Genomic DNA, 17,618 nt, shown 5'->3' with positions numbered 1-17,618 from the left:
TGCCCTCAGCTAAACCACCTTATCTAAGGTCCCCCTCTCTGCTTACGTGCACATTTTCCCCTAAGGAAGCACAAGACCCAGCTCCTTCTTCCCTCTGGTTCCCTTGCTGGCAAGGGATGAGCTGACACAGGCTCATCATCGAAATTTATCAGAGATTTTGCTTTCACGTCGCCAAGGGTGCATGCAGCATTTGCAGGACATCCACACACATCTCAGTCCTGAAGGCCCGGCTCAGGGGGCTGGAGCCTGAAGCCAGCACCCTCGTGCTGCAGGAGCAGAGCAGCAGGTAACTAACGCCGCCTTCCTGAGGTGCTGCCTTCGCTTTCAAAGCGAGTTCACACCTGTTATCCCATGTAATCCTGCCAGCAGCTGAGAGGGGAGGCAGGGCAGGCGGCATCACCTCCACTTTAAAGACAAGCAACGCGGGTTCGGAGGTTAAGTGGCTTTTCCGGAGGACCCACGAGAACATAGGCCCGCATACTGGCAGTTCACGGCTCGCTCCACCGTACTCTCTGCGGTGGAGAGCACGGAGCAGTAGCTGCTCTACCCGGAGCAGCTGGGGAGGCCGTGCACCCACCTGCTCCCACCCCAGAACTGGCTCCAGGGCTCCAGAGAGCTACAGGAGAACCCAAAGCCAAAGCCAGGCAAGAGAGAAGGAAGGAGCAAAAGGCTTTATTGATAAATATGCAGACATGTCTGCACACAGGGACCTGCTGCGGGGCCGTGAGCGGGCTGCAGACCCCCCACTGCCGGGGTTACAGCCAGGAGATGGCCCTGTGCAGGCCTCTGCCATGACAGCCCAGCCATCGGCCACCACCTCATCTCTGCCAGCTGTGCTGGGGGCTGGGAGAGGCAGAGGCCGGCCTCAGGCTCCCCACCCCCGGGGCTCACGAGTGGTCCCCTCCCCTCTGGGGGGCTGGCACTGGGCCCAGGGCAGAATCAGGGGGTAGGGGCGAGGGAGGGAGACAGCAGCTGCTTCAGACCCTGAGCAGAAACCCGAGTGAGCACAGCCGGCAGCACCAGATGACAGATCTGGGCTCCAGGGGCCTCCGGGCTGGCCCTCGTGGCTTGAACCTGCCGCAGGGGAGAGGCAGGGTGGAGGGCCCCAGTTTGCCTTTTCTTTGACAAGGTTGGCAAGGCCTGTGTGTGGCAGCACACTGTTTCCTGGGTGCTGGGCACTGGTGGCCCACGGAGTCCCTGGGAAGCAGGGTCCCCTCAGGGCTCGCCTGGCAGCCATACACGTGAGGCTCCCCTGGAGAAAAGAACGGCTCTCAAAGGCAGCAGCAGGGCGGGGGTGCCTAGTGCTCCAGCCGGGAGGCCTCTCAGCCCTGCAGAGGCCTTCCCTGGTCTCTCTGCCCAGGGGTCCGTGGGCTCCTCAGTCCTGGGGCAGCGGGGGCTGGTTAATGATGACCTGGATGACAAAATCTTTCTGGATCTTGGTTTCCTGGAGCCGCGTGCGATCTGTGAGCAGCTTTCCAGAGAAGAACCATCGCTGCCAGGATGGCTCGATGCCCTCCTGGGTGTGCAGCTGCCTCTTGAGCTGCCCCACCGTGTCAGGCAGGCTGGCGCTGAGCCTCACGTCCTTGCCCGTGGAGAGGCGTACCTTCAGTGGGAACTCTCGGCGCACGCTGGGGGTGGGCTCGGGGGGCTCCAGGTTCTCCTCCTCAGTGTGCTCCAGAAGCAGGTTCACGGGTGGCGACAGGCAGTAGATGGGCAGCTGGTAGCGATTGCCCAGCTCATCGTAGCATTCACAGAGGGTGCCTGTGGGAAAGGCAGGGTGGTCAGAGTCGTCTTGGGGACCAACTGATATGGATTAACTTGTGTCCCCTCCACCAATTTCATGTATTGAAGCCCTAACCCCACCCCCACAGTGTCACTGTATTTGGAGATAGGGGCCTATATGGGAGTAATTAAGGTTAAATGAGGTCATATAGGTGGGGCCCTGATCCGGTAAGGGTTAGTGCCCTTACAAGAAGACCAGAAAGTTCAAGCTCTCTCTCTTCTCCCACAATGAGGACATAGAGGGCAGGTGGCCATCTACAAGCCAGGAAGAGAGCTCTCACCAAAAACCAAATCAGCTGCCACCTTGATCTTGGGCTTCTCGGACTCCAGAACTAAATTTCTGTTGTTTAATAAGCTATCCGGTCTGCAGTATTTTGCTATAGCAGCCTGAGCAGACTGATACACCTGTCCTGGTCATCCCACAGTCCTCAAACCCACCCTACAGGCAGGTCTTCCTGGGACAGCTGGTGGGAGCTCAAGGTAGAGGCAGGAAGACCTGGGCTGACATTCTGGCTCCACCAGGTACTGGCTCATTCAACCCTAGAAAATTACTTAACTTTTCATTTGTTCATTCAACAACTCCTTCCTGAGCATATGTGCTGGGTGCTGGGGTTACAAGGATGAATGAAATAGCATAGGCCCTGCTTTTCATGACTTATATACCCAGTGGGCCTCAATCTTCTTACTTGTACAATGTGTTACATATAGTAATATATTGATATTTACTGTATCATGAGCACCAGCTAAGTGCTGGGACTGGACTAAATGATGTTATGTGTATCTTGTTGAATCCTAACAGCCATCCTATGAGGTTGGTATCACCACTTTATAACTGTTTAGTCACTGAGGCTTTAAATTCAAGAAGCCCACGGTCACATAGCTAGGAAAGAGACACTTGGTTAAAACCCAGTCTCTGACTCTATAGAGTTTCCATTGTTGCCCTCTGCTTTACATAGTCCCAGGGGCCATTGTGAAATTAAATGAGATAATGCAGCAGAAGCTTCTAGCTCGGTGCCCAGCACATAATAATACTCAACAGAAGGTTGTTACCTGAGATGTGCTGGGATCTCAAAGGGCCCTGAGCAATCTTTAGCTTGCTCTCATCACACCGCCTTGAGGTTTGCTGTTGTCTTTCCACGCCCTCGTTAGGCAAGTGGGGACTGTGTCTCATTTTTCTTGGTGTCCCACTCCTGGACCATGTTCATGAGGGCTGCTTGAATGAACAAGCGACTAGCCACACCTGCCACCCACCAGCCTGGATGGGAGCTCCTGACATGGGGCTGGCCACTGGCTCTCCTCCACCCTGACGGCCCCCTCACTCCGGTGGGGAAAGCCCCCGCCCTGCCTGCTCACCATGAGGCAAGGTGATGCTGGCTCCGTCCAGGATGGCCTGAGCCAGCTCGTGGTCGTTGGCCTCAGCTGCGTAGGCGGCAGCCTTGAGGGCATCCCAGATCTCCTTGCGGCCCTCGAAGGCGGGCGCTGTGTCCCAGAACTCATCCCTCTTGCTCCGCAGCTGCCCATCGGTCATTGGGTAGTCGCTCTTCCACTTCAGCCGCTCCTTCTTCAGGGGCTCGTTGCGTCCTGGGCAGGACAGAAGGGAGAAGCTCAGCATCTAGAAAGCCAGGGCTGTGGTCCACCCTCTCCCAGCCCTGCCTCCCTGGCCCTCACTGCAGTGGCTCCTGAACGTTCGGGTCTCCGGGCCCTTTCCTGGAGTCAGTGAAGAGTCTGGAAACTGCACACACCCAACCTGGGGGTGTAAACCACTTCTGTTAGCAGACGCAGCATGTACTGCCTTTGTTGTTGTTGCTGCTGCTGTTGAAGTCTTAATTTTACTCTCTTTCTTTGATAATAAAGTAGGATGTGTTCAGTATTTTTAAAATCTGTAAAGAATGTAAAAAATTTTTAATCTGAAAAAATTAACTGCCACGGTTTACGGAGCCAGCTTGTGCCAGATCACAGGCTGGCATTGTAGCCTCAAAATGCCCCAGCAGACGGGGAAACTAAGACCCAAAGAGCTCGTCATTGGTCTAAAGCCACACAGGTACCAATTTAATACCAGGCTTCCTGACTCAGAAGGCCACCCTCCGACCACTGTCTGTACCGTGCTGCCATTGGGGAAAACTTACTTAAGAATTCCACCATTCAGAAGTGACTACTGCTGACACTTAGACATATTTCCTTCCAGGTTTCTTTCCCCCATTTTTCTCAGTAGAGTTGGGCTCATATCATACAATTTATTTAAAAAATATTCCTTGTTATAAAGAGGATTTAAAATGTTTTCATGCCAATATACAACTTTCTGTTTATTTCACACTTATATTACTGTCCACGTATATTCCCATGGCTAAAAATTATAAACGTTTTTAATGTCTTCTTATTAATGTTCCACTATAAAGTTACAAAGAATGTTTTTAGAACCATAACCAACCAACCAAAAAATCCCTGCAGCCTCTGAAGAAGAAAACAATTCTGTTAAATGTCATCATTCTTGTTACCCAGCTCCAAGACAACTCCAGACCTCAGTCAAGATTGAGGGAAGAAGCATCTCTCAAAGGCTTTCGGAAGCTCAGTCACCTCAAAGCTGAAGGCAGGATGAGCCACAGGAGTGAGGTCTAGAGTACTTGGCTCCCGCTATAACTCAGATCCTGGGTGAGATGCGGAACTAAGGCTGAGGACTGCCCCCACGGGCTGGGGCAGGAGTGGCGGCTCCTCAGGGGAAGAGAAGGACATTCACTGTCTACCAACTGTGTGAAAGAAAACTGTGTAAGCACTTTACTTATATATATCATCCCATTTCACCCTTCCAATGGCTTTAGGTGGTAGATGTTATTATTACTACTTCACAGATGATGGGACAGGCAGAGAAATTAAATGACTCGCCCGAGGTCACACAGTAAGTGACAGAGTGAGAGTTCCACCTCAGATCAGACTGAATCCACAAACGGCCCTCCTGTGGGTTTGCTGCTACCAGTGCAGACAGAAAACTCTCAAGCCAGACATTTAATCTGAAGTGTTCCTAAGTTAGCCGAAGGAAATGCAAATCCTCTTTGTAGGAAAATAACTTCAAACCAGGCCTCAAAGAATTCCTGAGATGAAGTTCCAAGAAAAACAAATAATAAGGTCATCTATTTTTTTGTTTTTGTTTTTGTTTTTGAATCACAGCATACAAAGAAACAAGGCAATATGAGTCTGAGCCAGCAAAAACAACAGGCAATAGAATCAGACTCACAAAGACTTCAGATGTGGGATTCATCAGACACAGATTACAAAAGAACTGAGCTTAAGAAAGGAGAGCCTTAACAATATGAAGAGGGTATGGGAAAAACACCCACATAACTGTCTTCAGAAGTATTCTGTGTGAGCAGTAGAGGAGAAACACTAGAGATTTTTCTTTATAATGGGCTACTGATAAATGATGTTGGGACTACAGGTTCTCCATATAGAAAAACATGCAACAGGAGTCCTACCTCATGCCAGCCACAAAAATCAAAGCCAGGTGACTCGGGACTTCCGTGGTGGTGCAGTGGTTAAGAATCCGCCTGCCAACGCAGGGGACATGGGTTTGAGCCCTGGTCCTCTATAGTCCACGAGCCACAACTACTGAGCCCGCGTGCTGCAACTCCTGAAGCCCACGTGCTGCAACTCCCGAAGCCCGCGTGCCTAGAGCCCGTGCTCCGCAACAAGAGAAGCCACTGCAATGAGAAGCCCGCAGCCCCAGTTCACCGCAACCAGAGAAAGCCCGCACGCGGCAATGAAGACCCAACACAGCCAAAAATAAATTAAAAGAAAGAAAAAGAAAAAAAAGCCAGATGGCTCAAAGGTTTAAGTGCGAACGACAGAAAGGAGGCAGAAGGCAGCACAGAAAATGACAGTATTGTCCATGTGCTTTTTTGAAAAGGTTTGGCCTGGAGGTGTTTCTGCCTGGATCAATCAAGTAGCTCTGCATCATGATTTCTGACCCCCTTTCTCTTTGGTCCTTTAGCATTGATGACTCACTGACAAGAGCTTTGATCCATCAGGACTCACAGGCATTATGCAGTGACACCCTCAGGACCTCTGGGGTGCAGCATTTCTGCCTCTCCACTCAAGGACCCAGACGTCAGGCCTTTTTAACTTCTTGAGCTGTTTTCTAAAGTTTTCCTTTCTCCTTCCTCTTTGCCAGATGTCACTTCTTACTGGTCTCCATCTAACTGCAGCTCCCGTTGGGTAGAGGTCAGGCCCAGCTAATGGGCCACTCCTGGTCTGCTGAGAGTTGAGAAAGCTTTGTCAGCACTGTCAAAATTGAGAGCATATGGCTCTAGGAAAGAGTCTTCCTAAAGAAGAAAGAGACTAGGCTTCGGGACATGTGTTGTTCCTGCTCAGATGCCCCACCACCCCCTTACTTAAATGGTCAGGTTTTGGTTCTGTCCCTGGCAATCAAGGTTGCTGGACTGGTGACCTCAGGACACCTGACATGTAACTGTGTATGAATGCATCTCGCTCTTTCTTTAATATGAACACAGCCCCATGGTGTCACCTTTCAAAGCTGTCACCTCAGGAGGCCCCCAGTACCTGAGGGATGCTTTGCTCGAATACCTGGCCTTCAGAGTCCCCTCCCCTCCACACGGAGAACAGCATGCTTTCCTGTCTGCGCTGTCAGAGACACACTTCTCACCCCAGGATGGACACGATGCCGGTGAGCCTCCCCAAGTATTAACTGCATCTCCATCACCCAAGACACAAGGGCTTAAAATTTCTTCGCCCTGCATGCTGGTCCTTTCAGGCTGAAAATATGAGAAAATATTAGAATGGGGTGGGGGTGGGGGTGGGAAGGGGGAGGGTTGATGTAAGAAAAGGGCAGCAGGAGCCCAGCTGTCTCAGCTGTCACTGCACTTCTTTGCCAGCAGGGGGCAGGCGCAGCACCTCGGGCCAGGGGCTGGCTCCCTTCACAGTGAGTCAAACACAGCACAAAAATATGCAGCAAAGTTCCCCAGGCCCAAGGCAAGCATGCAGAGAGACGTGCCAAAATGTCCAGATCCCTACACACGAATGCTGACAATTTTAGGCACAAATATAGACAAGACAGAAAAGGAAGTTTTTACTCCAAACATTAAAAAAAGCAAATTGATGACGAGTATTTTAAATTTCATTTACTTAAAAAAAAATGATGTTTTATAGTTAGTTGAGTCAAAAAATATTGGGCAGTGGAAGGGGTGTGAACACTTTTATATGCTGTACAAATTGCTACAAACTTTCTGGAGGGTATTTGCTATGATACCAAAAAACTTAAAAGTGGGCTTCCCTGGTGGCGCAGTGGTTGAGAGTCCGCCTGCCGATGCAGGGGACGCGGGTTCGTGCCCCGGTCCGGGAGGATCCCACATGCCGCGGAGCGGCTGGGCCCATGAGCCATGGCCGCTGAGCCTGCGCGTCCGGAGCCTGTACTCCGCAGCGGGAGAGGCCACAACAGTGAGAGGCCCGCGTACCGCAAAAAAAAAAACAAACTTAAAAGTGTGCATCCCTTTGGCTCACCGATTTGGTTTCTAAGAAAGTATTCTAAGAAAATAATCACAAGCGTGTGGGGAAAGTTCATCTACAAAGCTATTTAGCTCAGCCCGGTTTTCTAGAAATAAACTAAACGCACAGGAGAAAGGCTACATTAACATCTGTGCATCCCTAGCAGCCATTCTGTAATGGGGCAGAAGGAGGCTGAGTAACACGGGGAAATGTGCATTATACAGTGAAAAAAAAGGGTTAGAGAACAGCCAGTGCACTGTGCTCCAGCTTTTATTTCTAAAAACGTATGTAGGGCTTCCCTGGTGGCGCAGTGGTTGAGAGTCCGCCTGCCGATGCAGGGGACACGGGTTCGTGCCCTGGTCTGGGAGGATCCCACGTGCCGTGGAGCGGCTGGGCCCATGAGCCATGGCCACTGAGCCTGCGCGTCCGGAGCCTGTGCTCCACAACGGGAGAGGCCACAACAGTGAGAGGCCCGCATACCACACACACACAAAAAACACGTATGTAATATTATATATATTAAAAAGACTGGAAGGATTTACACCAAAATGTTAACAGTGGTTATATCTGATTGACAGTTACCAATGATTTTATTTTGCTTTTATTTTCCAAGTTTCCAACAATAAGCATTAATTACTTTAGTAATAAGAATAATATAATGAAAGTTGTTGACAAGTAAAAAGGGTACATAAAGTTCTGAGGAGCAGCCACAGAAAAGAAGGAAGAGTTTGGGGAGCTGAGGGGTGGGGTTTGAGGGTGGTGGTGAACTGAGAGCCCAAGGCCCACAGCCTCTAGGATTTCAGTTGCTGGCAGCTCTGGGTGACTCTGTTCAGGGCCAGGCAGGCTCTGTTGGTTTCAGCAGCAGCAGCAGCAGCAGCATCTAGTGGCCTCTACTTACGTCTCCACCCGTCCTAGATAAGCTCCAGGTCAAAAACAGAGTAACAGAAATGGTCCTTATCCCCAGTGAAGTTGACAAAACAGAGATTTAAAAACAAAATAAAAGATCAAAGTACACACCTGTATGGGGAGGGACAAAACGCCCATGACAATCATGGGTCTCTATGATTGTGGTGGGAAGGGCACTGAGCAGAGAATGTATGTTTCTGAGTAGACGCAAAAGCTGGGGTGTTGAGGGTTGCCTGAAATACCACTTGTGTTAGGACCTGCTGAGGTGCTGGTTAAAAAGGCAGCTTCGGACTTCCCTGGTGGCGCAGTGGTTAAGGATCCGCCTGCCAATGCAGGGGAAATGGGCTCGATCCCTGGTCCAGGAAGATCCCACGTTCCGCGGAGCAACTAAGCCCGTGCGCCACAACTACTGAGCCTGTGCTCTAGAGCCCACGAGCCACAACTACTGAGCCCACGTGCTGCAACTGCTGAAGCCCGCACGCTCTAGGGCCCGTGTGCCGCAACTACTGAGCCCGCGTGCCACAACTACTGAAGCCCATGCGCCTAGAGCCCGTGCCCCGCAACAAGAGATGCCACCGCAGTGAGAAGCCCGTGTACCACAATGAAGAGTAGCCCCCGCTTGCTGCAACTAGAGAAAGCCTGCGTGCAGCAACAAAGACCCAATGCACACACACAAAAAAAACCCAAAAAACAAAAACAGGCAGCTTCCCAGGGCCCACCTCAGACCCACTGAGCCAGAGTTGCAGGGCTAGGCTGGAGTAGGTACTCGGTTCTGATTGACGAACGCCACTTGTGAGCACAGCAAAACAAAGTGGAAATGGCCCGCTCATCCATATGTTAACAGCAGCTAGCTCAATGGATGCCTCCAAAGTTGCTGCTGAGAGCAGATTCAGAGGGTAAAGGGGGAAGAGAGCGAGAGGGCACGATGTCTGGGTTGGGGGAGGATAATGATGGTGGACGCTGTGGTTTGGCCTGGATAATGAATGGTGTCTGGCAATACCACCCCCAAGGGACGGTGGTGAAAGGAGAGTGAGAGAGAGAACACTAAAGATCCTTTCCAGTTTGCATAGAGCTGGAGTGCATCTATGCACGTGTGTGCGTATGTGTGTGATTCACACTGCTTAACTCAGAATAACTACACAAGAGGGGATTCTCAAGAACCCACGGAAGGACAGCGGGCCTGGCTGCTTCCCTCTGAATATCCCTGGCCCAGTGCAGGTTCTCAGCAAGTGTCTGCTGAGTTGAAAATGGAACTGACAAATGCACAGTGAACGGTGTGGGAGCATGGTGGAGGAATCACAGCTGAGAGCAGCAGTGGGCAGGCAGGGGAAGTGGGAGAAGGGGCTGCCGTGAGGGAAAAGTCAGGCAGTCCCTTTGGTTGTTGATCTCAGACCCCAAGAGATCCTTATTGTGGCCTCCGGGACTGGCATACCTGAGTCACTGGGACGTGACACCAAGTCTGAGACCAGCCAAGGGAACCAGAGATTTCCCAGGAGAGTCAGTCCACCCAAGCCAGGAGACGGCCCTATTTATACCTGTGGCAATCCCCAAGCTCTATTTCCACACTCGGTTACCAAGCTGCATACCCAGGTCCCTGCTCCAGGGATGGGGCCAGCCATGTTCTCCCCAGAAGTACTGATTATATGACAAGCCTGGGCTTGCTCTGGCTGGTGGGAGAGATGAGGCTTCAGGCAGAAGAAGGGACAAGGGCCTCCCCATCCCAACAGCCTGGGCTGCAATGGCCCTTTGACCAGGATGCAGACTCCAATCTCTCCTCCCCTCCCCTTCCGCCCTGGCAGTCACAGCTGGGCTGCAGGGGGCTGGAGAGATGTGGCTGAAGTATGGCACCTGGCAGAGGGGATAAGAGATTCAAGAGAACAGCAGGCCCAGAAAAGGATCAGCCCAGCCAAGGAGGGTGCAGGCAGGGGAAGCAGAGCGCAGGTAATCCCTTCAGGAAGCACAGTATTTATAGTTAGACTTAGTCCAGGATGACCCTCAGAGCCTGGGTAACCTTCAAAAGGAAAGTGCTAGCCCAGCTCTGCTCAGCTGGGGCCTCCCCACCTGGCCTCTTTACAGCCTGGGCCCATCTTCCCCATTCATTCCCTCGGGCCCAGCTCTAGGATTCAGGGAGGGAAAGGGGTGGAGCCAGTTGCTAAGTGACAGCCCAAGTTTCCTAAACTGCATCCCTTCCTAGGGCACGTCGGGTCCCAGGGGTCCTGGGCAGGGTTGAAGGACTCGAGGCTCCTCTGGGAGCCCTGAACTCAGCTCTGTGATGGCGCCCAGCCTGGGGCAACTGCAGTTCCCTGAAATGGTCCAGTTTGTCCCCCTGGGGCTGGGACCACCTCCAGTTCATCACTCGCATCCTGGGGACAGGCCCCGGTCTGGCACACAGCGGGTCTCAACCACTGTTTGCCCAATGAATGAGTGAATAAAGTGAACGAGCCATCTGGGAAAAGTGGGAGGAGCTGGAGAGGGCAGAGGCCAGATCAGAGACGGGGAGCAGAAGAAATCTGCTGGAAGAAATCCCAGCAACGGAGAGAGGCAAAAGACAGTGGGTGGCAGAAGTGGCAGTCCAGGAGGGACAAAACCAGTTCCGGAGGTGTACAGTGAGGGAACCCGCCGGAGAATGAGGGCCTGGGTGTCAGAAACCACGCCCAGTGAGGGCCTGGAAGCTTCGTGGCAACGGGAGAGACGAAAGTGCAGCCAAGAAAAATAACCCTACCCAGAGCCCCCCTGCTTGGGCGGCTGTGAGTGTGGACAAGGGGGCACACAGAACCGTGGAGACAGTGTGCGCTTTCACTGTGCTTGCACACAACGCACACATTTACTGGGGTGGACTCAGCGGAGCAGGCCTTTTATCTGCTCTCTGCTCTGTGCCCCCAGCCCAGGGCCCCCGGCTGAGAGGCCAGGCAGGGCTAAAGGTGGCATCCCAGGCTGGGCTCTGACCAACTCTCCCACTCACCCAAGCTGACTTCCCCCAGCCGTTCCCCTGTCCCACTTCCTGAGGGAAAACTGGAAAGCTGGCCTTTCTGAGCTCTACAAACAGAACCCCCAAATCCCCAGGGCCTACTCTGGGATCCAGCCTGCTATACAATCAACAGCTCCTTTTCTGGGGCTGGCTGGGAAAGAATGATGTATTTCATAAGCAGAGTTATAAAACGTCAGGTGTTTGGGAAACGACAGTGATTCTTCTTGTTTTAAGTTCACATGAATTAAAAACAAAAACAAAAACCCAGCCTGTTCCTTTCCTGTAGTGAATATATTCCCATCTTCTTCATGTGCTGATTTTTGTTCCCAGGTGTAACAAAGTCCCGGCCTGAATGTGAACAGTTCCAGGGCTACCAGCTCTAGAGAGAACCTAGATTACAGATAACCATGACTTGAGACACATTAGCATAGGCTCTCTCTCCAATCTGGCTACTTACTTATGCATGGGCTTCAGGGCTGGATGGGGTGGGGGTGGGGGCTGCTTTGGCTACTGGCCACCTGTGTGAGTGCAGGGGCCCAACCTGTCATTCCAAGCCTCAGTGCTCCCATCTGTAAAGAGGACGTGACTCCCACCTCACAGGACTGCTGTGCGGGTTACAGAGACCACCCTGCCCAGTACTTAAAAGACGGTAGCTACTGTAATTAGTGAGCAAGCCGAGTCAATCGTGCTCATTATCATTACGCAATTAACAGAATGAAAGGTTACCATCTTTTTTTTCCTTTTCCATAAAGTTGCTGTGATTTTGAAAACTGTGAAAACCCCTGCTGTAGTGAACTCTTGGTCTCTACCTCCCCCAGTGCGGTAGAATGCAGGGGTTAAATGAGGTTAAGTTTGACAGGGACAAGAGAGCGGGCTTGATGGTTGCCCGCTTCCCTGTTCGGCTGCACAGCATAGGGTCAGCACTTTTCCCGGGGCAGAAGAGTGAGGATGGCAGCTAATAAGTAAAACAGGAACTCCCCAGAGGTTGCTAGAAAGGTCTCCGGTATCCGGCCAGCTCCCCTTGCTACCTCAGGACTCTAGGGAGGAGAGACAGGTCATCTCTACCACTGCTTTCTACAGCCCTGCTGTCAAGGAGGGTCCCCGCAGGGAGGATCCAGACCAGCACCAGCTTGGCAGCCAGGTGCCTAGAGGCCTGACTTCTGACACCCAAGACTCTGTCCTCCTGGGTGTCAAGCGCCATCTGTGCTTCACTCGGACATGCGCCACTCCATCAGGGCAGGTCCCCCAGAGCATGGCAGAATCCTGAAGCCAGGAGTGACCTTAAAGTCACCTACTCTAGCCCCTTCATTTTAACAGATGAGGAAACCGAGGCTCTGAGAAGTGATGTGACCTGTCCCAAAACCCACAGCTTTTGCCCGTGTGTGTGTCGGGGTGGGGGGATGGTAAATTGTTTCTATCAAACCACTCCACTGCCAGTGAAAGCTCAATTATAACTAGAACATTAAAACGATAGGCCTTTGACCCAAAGATGATGAAAACTCCAACAGGAAGAGCAGTAAGCAGAACACGCTTCAAGAGCAAGAGTGGAAGAGTTACGAGTCAGTCTGTTCCCACTAGGAAAGAACGAAATCTAAGAGCGGGGCCTTCCCAGGACTCCAGGGCCTGACTGTGCATCCAGGTCTCCTGTGGGCTAGACAGAAACACAGACTCAGGCACTAGCCCAAGACTCTACTTCCGCATGGCTGGTTTGGGGCTCAGGGATGGAGACCAACCTCCCACCCGTATGACACTCCCGCGGGGGGCAATTCAGCCTCTGTGGGCACTTCTGGAGACACTCACTATGCCAGGAGGAAACCTATCCCACTGCTGGATGGATCAAATGGTTAGAAAGTTAAGTGTTATAGTCACCCTTCACTGAGCACTAACTATGCAGCAGGCAGTAGGACCGAGAAACACAGAGACCGAAGGTCCAGATTTTGGAGTCAGACAGACCAGGGTTTTAACATCAGCCCCATCATAAATTAGCTAAGTGACTTTGGGTAAATGTCTTAAGCTTTCTAGTCTCCTCTTCTGAGAAGCAGGAGTTAGTAGCGGCCCACTTCTTAGGGAGGCTGGGAGGATTGAAAATCTACACATATATATTACATTAGCTAATAGGATCAAGACGATGATATATAATAAATCAACTCACCTAACACCCCACACCCTAGGTGCAGTCTCCCTAGCACTTCAGGTTGTTTCCTCAACCTGAAGACAGACAGACACACACACACCCCAGCACCGTACTTGCTACAGAGGAGGCACTATTATTGTCACTGAAATTGTTTTTGCCATTATTAAGATTATTATTTTGACCTGGAATCCACTGGCTCTGCTCTCTGGAATGACACAGAACAAGTCACCACGACTGTCACGGTGACATTTTGCTCTTCTCCAGACTGAAGATCCCTGTTCCCTCTACTGTTACTCCAGCTTCTTTACCATCCCGTCCACCCTCCTCTCAACTAACCAACTCACCTAACAGCCCACGTGAGATCTGCCCAGCACCAAGCCTCCCTGGGCTCTCGCTTCCTCTGCCTGAGTGCCAGCCCCTCTGCCTCCACAGCAAACATGACAGCGAGTCTGCCCAGCACTGCTGGGGCTAGAAAAGACCCCACAACCCTTCCCCTGGCTGTGCCTCTATACTCTCTCTGGCCTGGTGTCAGTTTACAATCCACACCCTGTCTTTCTTTCTGGCCTGTCTTAAGTGGGTGAACTTGGAGTGAGAAGGCCTGAGTCTGTTTCCATCGCGGCCTGTGCCAGGTGACCTGGGGCATGGCCCTTCACTCTCCAAACACATCTGCCCAATTCTGTGTACCTCAGAGACGCTGAAATACTCCAGGGAGCTTCTGTGAGAAGTGCCTTGGTCAAGTGTGAGGTGTACACAGAGGCCTGACATCCCTGAGATCTGGAACCCCACCTTTTTTAGGCTCACCCACTTCACATGCCACAGCTCAGAGCCTGCAACATTCTGTTTGTGGATCAACAGAGAACTCCTCGTCTGAGCACGTTCACTCTCCTCCAAAGCCAGGCTCGGGCCTTGCAGGCAGCTAGCTGTGCCTGACTCATTCTTTCCCCTTCTTCCTCTACAGCCCGTGAATCACTGGCCCTGTCAGGCCAGCATCCTCCTTGTTTCCTTCCCATGCTTTGCCTGGTCCTGACCTCCATCCATCAGAATGCAGGCCAGAAGCGTCTTCCCTCCAGGACCCACATGTACCTCAGCCCTGGCCCCATGGGGTGTGACTGTCCCACACCGCCCTGAGTCACATGCTGACATGTGTGCGTGTCCCCTGCACATCGTGCTGTCCCTTCAACTTGACCGTCAGCTCCTGGAGGGCAGGCTCTCGAGAGGCAATACAGGCATCAAAACCACAGCTGCCTGGGACCCAGCCCCAGGGATTCTGATTTAATTGCTCTGGGGTATGGCCTGAGCATCAGAGGGGTTTAAAAGCTCTCCAGATGATTCTAATATGTGGCCAGGACTGACAAGCACTGATGTGGAACTAGGCTGGCTGCTTTGACTGTTTAATGAGGCCTCTGAGAGGGTCTGGCATGGGGGTACTCAGGGAGAACCCTGACAGCCCATCTGGACAGTCCTCTCAAGGCTCGCAGCCAGGCTGGTCATAAGGCAAGGAGTGGATAGCTCAGGGGACCCTGTGCCTTGGGAAACCCGGCTGCAATGTCCAGAGGATACAGGGCTAGGGCCCTCTTTGCAGATAGGAGTGGGTAAGCCAAAACGAGAGGCCAAGAGCAGGGCTTTGGAGTCAGACAGCCCTGGACTAGCTACCTCACACTCCTTACTAACAAGGAGGGCCCCTTCTCTCGCCACTCTACTCAGCCCGGGGCCTGCTCCCTCGAGCCTGTGCGGCCAGCATCCAGATACCCTTTTCTGTAGGGACGCAGGCTGAGCCACAGACTTTTGGAGAGAAAATATGTAGCTCCAAGGCATTGAGGGACAGTGGAGAGCAGAGGGAGGGAGGTCCTGTTTCCTAACAAAACCCCCACCCTCTCCCCAGCTGCTCTGGGCAAGGAGAAGGGAAAAACCTGACTCACCAGTGCTGTGTGACTCACAGGCCAACAAAACTTACTTGCCAGACTGGCAGGGAGGAGCGCCTACTGCTCCCACCACAACCGGGGGCCGTGGGCAGGTAAAGCCCATCCCTCCATCCCTGCCCACCACCAGCTGCCAGGCCTGAGTGGCGGCCTGGCAGGAGTGTCTTGCTCAGCTTGGCCCCCTGACAGCCACACCCTCCCGTGGCTGGTTCAGTAACTTACCAGCAAGGGGTGGTGCGGGGCTGGGAAGGGGAGAGAGCTCAGAAGGTCTGGAACGTAGAGAGGTGGCTTAGGGATCAGAGAGGACCTGGGTCTGACTCTCATGTCCACCCGCTCACAGGTGTGAGCCCAGGCAGCTGAGCCTCTGGACTTCAGTTTCCACATCCATAAAATGGGAGCAATGATATCCACCTTAAAGAACTAGTGTAAGGATTAAACAAGGTACTGGCGCTTCCCTGGTGGCGCAGTGGTTAAGAATCCGCCTGCCAATGCAGGGGACACGGATTTGAGCCCTGGTCCGGGAAGATCCCACATGCTACGGAACAGCTAAGCCCGTGCGTCACAACTACTGAGCCTGTGCTCTAGAGCCTGCGAGCCACAACTACTGAAGCCTGCACGCCTAGAGCCCGTGCTCCGCAACGAGAAGCCACCGCAATGAGAAGCCCACACACCGCAACGAAGAGTAGCCCCCACTCGCCGCAACTAGAGAAAGCCCATGCGTAGCAACGAAGACCCAATGCAGCCAAAAAAATAAATAAAATTAAATAAATAAATTAAAAAAAAAAACAGAAACAAGGTACTGTGTGTAGTCTAGTATTGTGTGAGGCACCAAGCAGGGGCTCAAAAAGGGTAGTGATTATTATTAGTCATGTAAGTACTAGACTTAGGATTATAGAGAGTTTTTTTGCATCATTTCACTTAATCCTTACAACAACCCTGTGCGGCAAATAATGTTAGTCCCATCTTACAGATGAGGACGCTGAGGTTCAGGAACCCTGGAACAGTGGCAGGAATCCAGTGAGTGGTTTCAGATCCTCTCACCCTCAGCCCTCTCAGTGCTTGTCCCAGACCCTGTCCGGCATGCCATCTCCCCAGGGCAGTGAGAAGAACGCCCTGGCTGGAGCTGGGAGGGGGGTGGGAGAGGAGGTGACCCCCTCTCCCCTCCGACACACATAATTTTTTTTTAACATCTTTATTGGAGTATAATTGCTTTACAATGGTGTGTTAGTTTCTGCTTTATGACACACACAGTTGACAGGCACAGAAGCAGTTCTGCCTCTAGCCCAAAAGGGGAGGCCTAGCTGGAGGCACCACTGACCAGTCCTGTGTGTAGTGCAGCACTGCTGTCAGTCCTGCCCTGCCTCTCACTCAGCCTGGCTTGACTCTAACCCATGTGGTGCCTCTGGAAATTCACTCAGTGATGCCTATGTGTGTGTTGGCCTCCATGCCAGGTGATGAGCTCTTCAAGGCAGCACCTAGTCTCGTTAGTGTAGGCACCTGAATGCCTAGCCCCTAGCCTGGGGCCAGCTAAGCAGCTCAGTCCGGCTGCCAAAAGCCTCAGACTCCAGGCCTGAGATGGAACCCTGGCTCTGCCACTTACTTGCATGACTTGGGCATGTTATTTAACCATTGAGAATCTCAGTTTCCTCATCTGGAAAATGGGAACAATAACCGTCACTACCTTACAGGGTTACGATGAGCACTATGGTAAATACCAGGACATTAATAATCATGGCTAACATGTATTAAGTTCTTATCATATGTCAGACACTGTTCTAAGCCCTTTACATGTATTAAGCCACCTAATCCAAAGGTCACACAGCTAGGTGGCGGGCTGGCTCTGAAACCCCCATGAGATACGGCCTCTTGGACTTCCCTAGTGGTCCGGTGGTTAAGACTCTTTACTCCCAGTGCAGGGGGCCTGGGTTGGATCCCTGGTCAGGGAACTATGTTCCGGCATGCCGCAACTAAGACCTGGTGCAGCCAAATAAATAAATGTTAAAAAAAAAAAAAAAAGATACGGCCTCTGCTGAGCGTCAAGTGCTTGGTAGGTCATGAATGCTCATCACACGGGAGCTAGTTTAGCAAATGCTCGGAAAGCATTTCTGAGCCGAATCAATGAATGGACCTCCTTGGGTCTAATTTCCTTTCCACCAGCAAGCATTTACCACTGAGTCCTATTTTGTGTACAGGCGAACTGGGTTATTTGAAGTTCCTGTGAAATATAAAGCAAAAAAAGAAAAACAAGTTTTTTAAAAAGCAAGGCCTCCTCACCCCTCTCAGGAGGGTAATGGGATCCAGATTGCTGGAGCGAGAGGCAGGGATCCCAAACCGGGAAGTTCCCCAGCTCCCTCCCCCTTCCTCAGAGAACATTCCAGATGGAAGGCGCCAGCCCTCAGGAGGAGAGGGGACAGAA

At 52.1% G+C, this 17,618-nt stretch overlaps 1 protein-coding gene across 1 annotated transcript in view; it reads right to left on the bottom strand.

Moving 5' to 3' along the window:
- Nucleotides 1-657: 657 nt before the first annotated feature.
- The window catches only part of UBTD1 (ubiquitin domain containing 1), a 52,159-nt gene continuing 35,198 nt past the window's right edge, over nucleotides 658-17,618 (bottom strand). Inside the window, exons 2-3 of the mRNA XM_029244561.1 lie at nucleotides 3,136-3,363; nucleotides 658-1,761 (exon numbers count right to left, since the gene is read on the bottom strand). Coding sequence (XP_029100394.1) covers nucleotides 1,376-1,761; nucleotides 3,136-3,363 — 614 coding nt within the window. The 3' untranslated portion in view covers nucleotides 658-1,375. The remainder of the gene's footprint in view (nucleotides 1,762-3,135; nucleotides 3,364-17,618) is intronic.

Source organism: Monodon monoceros, unplaced genomic scaffold (assembly GCF_005190385.1).
Source record: "Monodon monoceros isolate NGI ecotype Baffin Bay Population unplaced genomic scaffold, NGI_Narwhal_1 Super_Scaffold_4, whole genome shotgun sequence".
Classification (NCBI taxonomy): domain Eukaryota; kingdom Metazoa; phylum Chordata; class Mammalia; order Artiodactyla; family Monodontidae; genus Monodon; species Monodon monoceros.
Note: the sequence above shows the minus strand (reverse complement) of the source record. Positions and strands in the feature narration are given on the sequence as shown.